At 41.6% G+C, this 12,120-nt stretch overlaps 2 protein-coding genes across 2 annotated transcripts; one reads left to right on the forward strand and one right to left on the reverse strand.

Moving 5' to 3' along the window:
* Positions 1–2,238: 2,238 nt before the first annotated feature.
* On the reverse strand, positions 2,239–4,813 carry LOC144739028 (palmitoyltransferase ZDHHC6-like). The gene is given in 12 exon segments (XM_078622028.1): positions 2,239–2,339; positions 2,415–2,461; positions 2,551–2,570; positions 2,572–2,697; positions 2,884–2,925; positions 3,081–3,248; positions 3,457–3,510; positions 3,662–3,742; positions 3,744–3,821; positions 3,936–4,095; positions 4,377–4,465; positions 4,544–4,813. Coding segments are annotated over 12 exon segments (1,236 nt in total).
* Positions 4,814–6,147: 1,334 nt separating this feature from the next.
* LOC144739026 (vesicle transport through interaction with t-SNAREs homolog 1A-like) lies at positions 6,148–11,698 on the forward strand. The gene is made up of 4 exons (XM_078622026.1): positions 6,148–6,241; positions 9,492–9,550; positions 10,326–10,491; positions 11,502–11,698. The coding sequence occupies exons 1-4, from the start codon at positions 6,148–6,150 to the stop codon at positions 11,696–11,698; spliced, it is 516 nt and encodes a 171-aa protein (XP_078478152.1).
* Positions 11,699–12,120: the final 422 nt, after the last annotated feature.

Here is a 12,120-nt window from a genome sequence, read left to right on the forward strand (position 1 = left end):
GTTCCTGGTTTGATATGAGGCGTCGCAGCCGTCTCAGTATCAGAAGCGTCTTTGTTATGTGGTGGGTAAACACTGCAGTGGGTCACAAGAGAAAGAAAGCCAAGAGCTGAGCATCAGCATGAATGAAAAAAAAAAAACACATGATGCTTTTTTTGGTTTTCTTTACAATTTTCGCTGAATTTGCCATGTGTTACATCTATTCTGCTCACGGATCACGTAGCACCTTGTGCAAATACCAAGTGACCAGCTGCACGGGAGGGAAAATAAACAGAACTTGTCTTTTGACCGGTGGCCATGATATGATCAACAGGAGGCAGCTTCCAATGACAATGTGACAACTTCTGGCATCACAATCTGTGACACGGTAAATAATTAGGAAGTTGTGCTTCTTGAAACGCATGGAGATATTTGCTTTTAAAAGCACTACAGAGGGAATACATAGCTGTCAGGATTCTGGGACATTCAAGTTGAAAAAGTGTGGCAGACAAAGAACGACATCTATTTCCACTTTTCTGATTGAGACATTTCTTAATGCACAACTATTTCCATTATAACAACAAATACTGAGAATCACCAGTTCAAAAAAAACAGGATTTTGTGTTTTGTTGTTGTCTTTTGTATACAACTGGAGTATGAGTTAGCCTACATTTATAAGGATGTTCTTCTTCTGGTAATGCGCATATAGAAGGTCAATATGTGCATTCGCTACGGGTCAAACATGGTGTGTTTGACTGTTATTGTAGGCCCGCCCACAAAACAACCTGACCGGACAGAGCAGAACATTGACAATCAAATGACAAATGTAAATCTTACCCTGACTGCCAGTTGCTCAACGTTTAGGCAAACGTTTACCGTAAAAACACGAAGCAACAAATAGCTTTAACGATTAAAGTTAAACGTGAAGGAACTTAGCTAGTCGTAGCTGGCTAGCATGCTAAGCACTACATTAACACAGGCAGTACAAACACAAGAAAACATGAATAGACGTGAGATACGAAGACGGCGTGTCCGTACTATACTATAAAGCATAACATACCACTGAGTGCTACCAGACCACCCCGAGCTCCCGAATGACAACTTGACAGATCGCGTTGTTTTACGACTTTACCTGTTTTGAGCCAAAACTAAAGCGACGTGAGGGACAGTTGAAGCGCGAAATGAAGTGGTCGACCTGTCCACAAGTCTACCGCATAGCTGAAGAATGTTTCTCTGGCTAATTTTCAGACAAGGACTATCTTACCATGATCCAGGGCATACCACAGTCCAAGGAGCTAAATCATGTAGTGTACCATGGCGCCCACTGCTGGAAGCCATTCGCTCACTAGTGAGGTATCACATGACAGTTTACCGACAGCTGATTGGTTATAAAAACACGCCAGGAAATGTAGGATTTGTAGTTCTGCGGCGCAACGTACAGATTGCTACTTCTTTCGTACGGCAGCATATGAGCTCGGAAAAGACATGAATAAATGCACATATATGTATTAGCGAATGATTAGAATTGATCAGGTGATCTAGTTAAGTAAAAATAAATAGTCTACACAACACAGATAAAAACGCATTGCTATTAAAGGGTCAGACATAGACCATTTTCAATGTATCATGTGTCATAAATGCTAGATCACTGTTTGAGTACATAATAAACTGCATGTAATTTGACTATGAAGAAAAAGTAAAGAAAATGTAAATGGAGAAGAATGTTTTTTTTTATTTTCAGTTCAGAGTTCAGTTCAGGCAAACAGTTGTTTTTACAAAAATAATAAAAAGGAAATTAAGTCTCATTTCAGCACTGTAGAAAGGTTGCATGACGAAGCCCCGGGGTTAGCTGGGCAGAGGCATTGCATAAAGCACAATTAAAAAACTACAAATTCAAGTAAGTAAGAACGTTATGCAGTCAAAATGAAATAAAAGAATGGTGGCAAAAATTGAAAATTAAGACTTAATAGGTTTTTACTTTTGGTCAGAGGAGTTAGATGGAACCCATGTAATCAGTCTGTGAATGCAAAAAGGGAAACCTCTGTGGTTTTGTTTGTTTTTTTAAATCAAAATGCTCAGTATGCTGAAGAGAGATATTTTAAGTGGAGTAAACACAATCAAGTTAGAATGAGGAGTTTGAATCTAAGTATGCACTATTTAAGGCTGCAGCATCAGGGATGACATCTTCAGTGGACATATGTTCATAGAGCGACACGTTTGTTCAGTTTAACTCCCAGTTTATGTGAATCCTGCTGAAATACATTAATTTACTTTCTTATCGCTGGTGCTTTCACTGGCAGCAGTATCATAATGGCACTTTTCCACACATCGCCTTGGAAACCATCCCCTTATGCGCGCTCCCTCTGAAAACCAAAATGAAGGAAGGACACTGTAACAACTTTGTTCAAACAACACATTTGGTTTTATTTTTTTTTTACCTCTCATTTGCTCCTCACTCAAAACTTTGTCTCCATACATCCACCATCTACAGAGGAAACATAACAATGTGATTAACGTCACATCTCCGAATCAGGATCCTAAACTGGCAAACATATTTGAATTGGCTGGACTCACTTGGTGCCACGGGTGGCCAGGGATGGTATCTCCCTTTCTCAAGGGGATCCTGGGTTCCTCAGTACAAGGGGTTCTGAAAAAGGTTTGGAAACCCTTGGTAAGAGGGCAACAGGCTCCGTTATAGTCCTCCACTGCTTGGTACTGGACCTGCTGGCCAACACATGTCAACATCTGGTTATTCTGCATGTTCGCCAACAAAATGAAAACACGGAGTGACTCACTGGGCTTCATACACCAAACAGATCTTGCCTTGCTTTCAACAACTCTTGAACAACTCTTGTGGTGGATGTAATGCATGTTAAAGAAGAGCTCACAAATTCATAAGACACTTACACTTCTCACTCGTTTATCAGCCTTCTGCTTCAGTTGCTCAATCTGTTTAAAAAACAGACAACCGTGTTAACAGCGTGTTACCAGAAGACGCAAAACCTTCTTCCCATACTGTACACTTACACTTACAGCATTATTAATGAAAAGCAGTCCAATAATATTAAAACATCTTGCACAGTAAAACAACAATGAAAACCTACAGTTAAGGTGTGCTGGTGACACTTGGAATTGACCGGCCATTCAATGCCGTCACCCTTAGGCGCCCCTGACCAGGTGAAGACTTGCTTGAAGTTGAGCCAGCGGCTGCCAAGGTCATATGGGAAGATGAACTCCTCCCCTGTTTGGTAGTGCTGTATTCTGTCTTTGGCCTAGTGGGAGAGACACAGTCGTGTATATGTGTGTCAACGTGAACTCTCGGAGATGTGTGTGCTGGTGACATCTTGTTCAAAGCACTGATTCATGCTATTATAGGTCATAAAATAATAAACAACAGAGAAGATGGATCCATTTGAAATTAAAATAATATCGAGACCTTATAAAAAAAAAAAAAGCAAGTGATGTCAAACAAATTCTGACCTTTTCCTCGATCCAGGACTCGATCGAGGTCTTGTTTCGGATGATTACTTTCAGCTAAAAAAAAATAGAAAAAGGAAATAAAGTTATAATCACAATGCCTATTTCTGCATCAAGACCTAAAGTTGTGTGGTTTGATCACTTGAGAAACACGTTATGTTGTGTGAACATGGCTGAGTTCATTGAACCACATGGTGAAAAAGATTACCTGTATGAAGAAAAGCATGCCAACGGCAATAGTTGTGCCCAGTGCCAAGCCTAAGGCAAAGAGAGTGGCAGCAAACGCAGGGGACACTGAAGGGCATGAGGGGCTGGAACTGACGAACAGCACTCATGTCAATCTTCACAGTGCTCCAGCCAAACGAGATCTATAGTGAGCAGCAAGAAACGACAAAACGAACTGTAGAAACGGTCTGAAGAGGAATGCTTTAGCAGGACAGGTCATCTGTAACAGTCCACACCGTCAATCCAAGATTACTGACCCTCTCATAGAGCTGCGTATACATGGTCAGAATGAAGATGATGGCAGCATGCGAGCAGCCCAGTGGAGCCAGCAGCAGGAAGCTGGTGAAGTAGGCGTGGTTCTGGTGGCCACAGCAGTTGTTGATCCAGGGGCAGTGATGGTCCATCTTCATCACACACCTGTTGGGTTGGGAGGGAGAGGATGGGAACTGACTTATCTTTTGGGAAGAGCACATGGTCACTTGAACATGTTTGCTGGTAGTGCATTATATGGCCTTGTGCCTCAGGAAAATAGGGTTTTTATGGCAGGAAACAACACATATAGCTGTAAAGTTAGGTGTGTTGTGAACTGCTGTTATTTTCTTGCAGAATTGGCTCAACAAAACATTTAATCCCAGTAATTTAATCATACTAAGTATACATTATACTGGACTATACCAGTCAGGTTACCAGCCACCTACCTGTTACACTTGCGACAGTGGTGGGATCTGGGGGCCTTGAACCCTTGGCACACTCTGCAGTACTGTAGGTACTGAGTGTCCTGTTCTTTCTCCTGTTCAGAGTTAAATCAAAAACATCTTTTCCATTACTTCACACCCTTTGAGTGAAAGACCATAAGGCTTTAAACTTACCGCTTCCAGCCAAGAGGGATGTACCCAGGCCCTACAAACATTGCATTGAAGTAGTTGTAGAGTATGAGGACAGTCCAGTTTATGAGCATGATGAAGTTGATACTGCCTCCAGTGGTGTCTAGGGGCCAGTACCAAATGATGGAGTCCAGAATTGCCATGGTGGAGCATATAGCAATGACAGACAAGGCTATGACCGGCCCCCAATGGCACAGTCTCCGAACTTCATGGAGGTTCTCAAATGTCACAAACGTCAGCAGAAAGTTCATATTTTTTTCCTCCACAAAGTTAGTATCAATATTTCTGCTGTCAAATATCTTGGAACGGGTTACTTTTTCCTGCTGCTATCTTGCAAAGTCAGTAGTGCAGGTGGTACACATATTGTTTTTCCTCTTCTGACTATCCAGCAAGCGTCCTGGTCTTCAGTCAGTGGGGCTCTGTCTGTCCCAGTGTTTTTTGCATAGGCAATCAGCAGCATCCTCTCCTGCTGCTTGTGGGAGTACACTATCCTTGTGAGAGGTGCAAATTCCCCATCTAAAAGAACACATGGAAATAATTGATTGTATATTTCATTACACAAAATCAATGGGCAACGCCAACAAACAATTTTTTCAGACAATGTTTGCTCTGTGTACAAATATTTGTGTTAGACTACAGTTCACCAAGAGGCTCATTAGTCTTTACACCCAAAACTGGCAGTGGGAAAGTCCCAGGAAATGCAGTCACACACACTCAAGCCCTGTGGCAAATCAATACTGGTGTGTTGTGCTTTTGTTAAACTACTGGTGATAGATTACATATTTTGAGAATATATCTCAGGAAATTGCAGCTGTCAGATCACACTGACATTAAACGCAAGCTCAACCGTTGCTTTGTAACAGTTAGCTTGAGCAGCTAATTCGTGTCAAGACGCACAACAAAATGATATATGAGGAAGAGCATCGTGGGTCGTATAAAGAAACCCAAACAAAGCCGACCCTACAAAAATGAATGGCTGTATTGTTTGCCAAAAATGAAAATTGGTCAAATTTAGAACCACGGGTACAGAGATTAGCTGTTAGCTCAATACTAGCTTGATTACACGCCTGTCAACTTCCGTAACGAGCAAAAGGAACCTACGTGCCACAAGGTGCAATGACTAAATACACGTATGAATGCATTTGCAAACACTTGCGGGCCGTTGTTGATACAAGTACGGTAAACATTTAATAAGCTGTCACTTTAAATTACCAACCTGAAGATGTCCGTTCTGTTCCTCTCCTATTTCTTCAACGCGTAGATAGGAACCTTCTTTGCGATGTCCCAGACATGATTCCCCTCAGACATTCTTTGAAACATTTTCATTTGAACTAATTGGTATTCAGGCATTTCAGAAACACAAAATCAGTTAAATCTGCACGTTCGGAAAATTAGCAAAAGTGAACGATATCATTTGCCTTCTGCTTGAATCAGTTTCCTGTCGCAAAAAACATTGAAGAGGTTACGTTTCCCCACCGGACGGAATTTAATGTGACTCAAGGAAGGGACTCCGCTCCAGCCTTGTTTTTATTATTCTGAGCTAACAGTCAACTGAAAGGCACCTGTTTTGAACTTACACTCCAAAATGTCTTCAGACTTTGAAACGTACGAACAGGACTTTGGAACCATTACAGCAGATGTAACCAACAAAATTGGCAGAATTCCCAAACTCAGCGGAGGTAAGAGAGTTAAGTAATTAGCCGGGGATCGTTAGCTTGGACTTCTCAGCTGACAAGGCTTCCTGTCTGCTAATGCTAGTAGGTTAGCATACACGTCTGAGTCAAATTACCACAATATTGTCTATCTCCACCACATTGAAAGAAGCGCTCCAGATCGAGTAGTAACTCTCTCACATATGACATGTTCTTGTGTGTTTTATGTCTGGAATTATCTTGGCATTGCTTGCTAACTGCTAATAGTTAATCATTCGAATCCTATGACAACTAAGTGACGTATGTGTTCCTCAAAGCTATTATATCTGTTAAGAGTGAGCTAGCTACTTCATGCGGGTGTGTATATCAAATGACATACTTCACTGGCATCACAGACATTTCCAGGGATGATGCTAATTTCGCCAAAGCCCAGGGAAGGCCGACTGTGTGTCACACAGTGCGTGAGATGTGCACAGTGAAAATACACTTAAAGATGGTGGTGTGATTGATATATTAAAATATAACATGTTAAATACGTGAAACGAGTGTTTTCATTGAATTAACTCTCTGTTTTGAGGTTTGGGAAAACAACATTCTCACACATCAAACTATGTTTCTTCTCGAAAAATAGAAAAAATGTGTTGGAGACTCTTATAAATTGGCATAGACTTTATATATTAGAAGCCCCAAGAGTTAATAAAAAGCAATCCACTCTGTGTGGTGTATGTACAGTTTTGTGCCAGTGCTCATGTGTTTGTGTGGTTAGGTAGAGGGTGCTGTTGGCTTTCTAATCTACAATATCGCTGTGTTTTATGTATTTTATTATCATTCGTTTGTGTCAGGCAATTGCTATCTGCCCTACTCCCAAGGTCATGTCAGCACGTCCCAGCAGCAGCTCCTGTTTTGTTACAAACTGCGTTGGCCAGTGAATGTTTGTTCTGGCCCTAAAACCTTGTAATGCAGGAACAAGTTAATGTGTAAAACATGTAGGGCATGGGCACAGCCCTCCCCCGCTTAACAGTTTGCTTTCTCTTCTGTTTTTGGAAAATCAAACTGGGCCTACTCCGAAAATATCACCATTATTGTGCACAAGATAAGATATTGATTCATGTAATAACAGGAAAATTACAAGGAAATTAAGATTTGCAATGTGCACCCTAACTGAATTCAACAGACTGTAAAATGAAATATTAATTTTTGTGGTGTGAGATAAAGAAAAATTTATGTAAAGCGATAGAGGTGTCAATTTCTTACCCATGAATTGCAAGGTGAGAATGCAGGTGAGCTGGCAAGAAATGTATGTCAGCTTTAACTATTTTTTCCAACAACCCTTGGGCCATTTCTCTTCTACTATCGCTCACATTTGCTCATTGCTTTTTTCAAATGGTGCTGCCTGTCACAAAACATCGGCTGACTGAAAATTTCTGGCATCTTTGACGCTTCATAGCGGAATGAGCCACATAGTAATTTCACATGGCTTTGTCCCGCCATCTGTTGACTGTGTGAGGAAGCCCATATGAATATGTACAAAGCCAGGAAACCCATTACAGCTGTAAGTAGTCATTCATCGTATACGCCTACCAACAGAATAGTTTCAGTTGAATTTCAAATGCCTTCATTAAGTTCTTCCCATCCTTGAGTCCTTCTGGCGGTTCTTCCTGAAGTGGCTAAATTTTGCCTGTGGTTTGACAGCACTGCATTGATGTAGCCTCAGAGAAATATGTCGCTGCTGTTGTTTCACATGTGCACAGTCGCTGATAATGACCAGAACATGCAAAAATGTCCATCACCCTGTTCTGTCATGCAACAACGAAATGATTGCATGTTTATGTATGTCATACACAAGATGCTATAGGATTCTAGGAATATTTAATTAGAATGCAATGCAGTGCAGTCCATAAAACAAATGCCATTCTTTTAATTGTATAGTGTTTTTGTTATTTATTGCAACTCAGTTTCTGCTTCAAAGCCCTATTCTTTATTTTCTGGTTTTGTCATTGTTGTCCTCATCAGGTGAATAACATGCATTTTGAGCTAAAAACACCATCTGTGATCAATGCACATTAATGGTTCATGCTTAAAGCATAAACCATACAAAGCATAATACAGATGCCTATGTTTCTCTCTCTCTCTCTCTCTCTCTCTCTCTCTCTCTCTCTCTCTCTCTCTCTATATATATATATATATATATATGTTATTGGACAATACTCAGTACACTATGCCCATGATAGTTTTGTCCATACTGGGCTTCTTTTGTTGAATCATGTCAGATCCTGGTATTGACGCTCTTGTTTGGATGTCTGCTAGCGTAATGACTAGACTGTTATATGAGTCTGTTATGTTATGTGTTGCCTCTTTCTCCCAGATATTCTTCCAGTATTGCTCAGTCTCAGGTCAGTGGGTCCGTCTGTCACGTTGTTTCCCTGCCCTTGAGCTGGTCACTTAGCTGGGTTGGTGGAGAATATCTGGTTTACCCAAGGTTTCTGTTGTATCACCATGGTAGTGGTGCATTGCAATGCAACTATGTGATGGTGGGTGATGATGACAATGCTGTATCTCATCATCTGTATCATGGGCATATGGGGTCTTGCCGGGATTCGAACCGGCCACCTTCTGCACCAACATCAGTGAGCTAATCAGTGATCCAGTCACACCTCTCCCCCAAACACAAAGTCAAGCATGTTTAATCCTGTTTAAACATGAACTAATTCTAAACAACCAGGCCAAAATGCACAATTGATTTCCATGGTTAAGAACTTTTATCAGACAAAGACAGTTCAGGAATTAAAGCGGTATTATTGCTGTCTTAGATAACAATGGAATGCAGTTTAACACGAGGTTGGACAAACACGTACACAAGCCTCTTGAGAACTCTTGCAAGTCCTAATGAGTTTCAGCGGGTAATGTGGAAGAGCAGCCACGAGGTGAGGTGTAGAACAGTGTGTTAGTCATTCTGAGTGGGACTCATACTTCTGGCAAGTGAGCAAAGCTGACACCTCCCTTCCCTTTGAGTTGGCACGAGGTGTCTCACTGCTCCTCAACAGATACCAACAAAGGCCTCATAGACGCCAATAACTAAGAGACATCAAATGCTGGCTTGTCGTGTGGAGAGAATGTGTAAATATATCTTCAAATGCGTCCTCATGTGTTGTTTTCTCCCAGTCTCTTTCTTTCCACTCTCCCCCTCTCTTCCCCCGTTGCGGGGGAGTTAGGTTGTTGTCATGAAGCGCTGTTCCTCTGTCGGCTGATCAATATGTGCCTGTTTTTCCCTTTTCAGAGGAGAAGACACAGCTGGTTCTAAATGTCGACAAACAGCTTGAAGAAGTCAGAGAGTTGGTACGTCTTTGATCAGTAATTTTCTCCTCTTCCCATTTCCTAAATAATGAATTTGTGGAAGGAGGGAGGGGACAATTTTCTCTGGCACCAGACAACAGCACCTGTGTTATCCTGGTGCTGATGTGACACGTAGACACACACACACACTTCTCATTGCAGAAAAGGAGGCTTCCTCCTCACATGACTACTTTCCAGTAATCAGCTTTTAAGTGACACCTACGACACATTTCAAGCCATTATTTGGAGGTGGGAGTCTGCATGTTGCTGTTTAAAAATGAGCAAAGTCACCTGACAGAGACAAATTGTTGTCACAGTTGTCTTGTTATGTCACAGTGATTAGTTTTGTCCTAATCCGCCATGCGGAGGACCTGTCTAGCCGCACATCAAATGTTATTGAGAATGTGCATGATGCTTCAAATCAAGGGGATCTCATATTTGATTGTGTAGCTGCAGAACATCTTTCCACTGTTGGAACTTTTTATCATTGCTGTGTGACAGTGGGAGTGGGAGAAATATATACATATATATATAAAAAATACACATATAGGTTTTTACAATCAACAACAGAACACATGTCATCTTTGAAAGTTTTCATTGTATTGAAGTGAGCGTCTGTCTCAAGCCTTCGTCAACTGCAAATTCTGTCATGTGTTGTGTGTACGAACGTTTATGGTGGCAAAAAACTCAAATCGTGAAGTCAAACTCTTTCAGTTGTGTTTTTCAGCGCGTATGAAAAGCGGATGTTGAGTTAACCGTGTTGAATGTGGATGTGTAGCTGGAACAGATGGACCTGGAGGTGCGTGAGATCCCAATCCAGAGCCGAGCCATGTACAACAGCAGACTGAAGAGCTACAAGCAGGAGATGGAGAAGCTGGAGAAAGATTTTGTAAGAGCACTCACTTCAATCTGCAATGCCTGCTGTCACTACGGCCTCCAAGGAGGTTACGATTTTGTTACTTTTGTTACTATTTATCTCCACACAAACTGCTATCCTAATAGCAAATTGAACTGTGTGCAAGCAAATGAATAAAATAACACACACACACACACACACACACACATATAATCTAGCTATCTATATATGTATATCTCTATATATGTGTGTATATATATATTAATCTACCTCAGTAGTTAGCTGGGATATTGGTATTGTCTCTCTGTCGCACACACGCATGCACACCAACATACTTTTGCAGTATCTTTATGAATACTATGTCTCATACGATGACGCAGCAACAGCATGAATTAAAATGTGCCTTTAAACTCCACATTTTGGAGTGCAATATCACCAAGTGAGTTGAAACCTGTATTGATTTTCCAGTCCCTCTCCAACATGCACAACAAACAAATAAGCATGCGCAAACAGCCCGTTTGGATGGAGATGTGTGAGCACACCACCGCGATGTGCGAACTGAGATCACAGAGGAGATCTCTGTGCCAAGACTGATTGCGCTCCTCGCCACATTTAATTGGCGATTCATCTTTAACTTTTCTTCCCCACACACTTCATTGTCAAGCTGTTAATACCTGCTGTGACTGATAGTTAGTGCTGATTTTAGCGTTTTGTAGCCATATCGATGGGGAAAAATGTCAGCCTGGTCAATGGTCCATCCACCTAATGGATGTAATTGATGTAATATGATGGGTTGTAAACACTGGAGTGGATAAAGAATCAAATATATTTTCATTGTCACACTTCCATTTACATATAAACTTAGATCACCCCACTCTCCATAGTGTATGTAGTTCCTTGTAAATCTGATGCAACGACATCAGCTCCCTCAGATCTCTCTCAGATGGGCCAAATGCTACAACTGAGCTCCGCCTCTCACTTCCTGCGGGCCTAGAAAGGACATGACACTTAGCTCAAAAGGGGTCTTGTGGGGGGAAAAAAAGGCAATCTCCTTTCTTTTTCATGTAAAAAGCTCCAGCTTTGTTCTGCTTTTTGCAGATATCAAGGCCTTTCTACTCCCTCACTACCCAATCCCCCAGCCCATCTCCTACTGGCCTCCCACAGGTGTCTCCCCCCTTAACCTGTTCTCTCATCCTCCCATTCACCCGTGGTTTGAAGTCTTCCTACCACCAGCGTGCCAGCTTGAGACATCATTCCTGCTCCGCTTCAGACAAGGCCTGAGTCGACCCCAGTAACCCCAGCCATTTCATCCGAAAAGACAACTTGTCAAACAAACATCCTGAAGGTGTATATGTGAGCCGTAGCTTTGTTGTAGTGGATGTTAACTTTGTTGTGATTATAGAAGGGACGGTGTTTTTTTTTTTTTTGAAAGCGTTGGACAAGCGTAGCAGCACCAAAGGGGTGGGCAGCCTGACCAGAAAGAAAGTATAAATTAGAGTGGGTCAAATATTTGAAAAGGGAAAATGAAAATTCTATTTGATGGCATCGGTTTGTTCAAGTCAAGGGGAAGCAGAATGGCATGGCTCTTAAAAGTGGCTTTGATCAAGCAAAGAAGAGGCCGAGCATAAGCTTAATTTAATGAAATCTATCGGGTAAACAGTGCCACCGTCTTCAAAGGGCCACGTTTGGTCTGTCCCAGCGGGGAAGGTGTATGTGT

This window comes from Lampetra planeri, unplaced genomic scaffold (assembly GCF_965212315.1).
Source record: "Lampetra planeri unplaced genomic scaffold, kcLamPlan1.2.h2 scaffold_1260, whole genome shotgun sequence".
In the NCBI taxonomy this organism is placed as follows: domain Eukaryota; kingdom Metazoa; phylum Chordata; class Hyperoartia; order Petromyzontiformes; family Petromyzontidae; genus Lampetra; species Lampetra planeri.

Bases quoted from the DNA above. Each gene is read 5' to 3' on its own strand.
- LOC144739026 (XM_078622026.1), top strand. From the start codon at position 6,148: ATGTCTTCAGACTTTGAAACGTACGAACAGGACTTTGGAACCATTACA. The intron at 6,242-9,491 runs GTAAGAGAGTTA...TTCCCTTTTCAG, and splicing joins AATTCCCAAACTCAGCGGAG to AGGAGAAGACACAGCTGGTT. The intron at 10,492-11,501 runs GTTACGATTTTG...TGCTTTTTGCAG, and splicing joins TCACTACGGCCTCCAAGGAG to ATATCAAGGCCTTTCTACTC.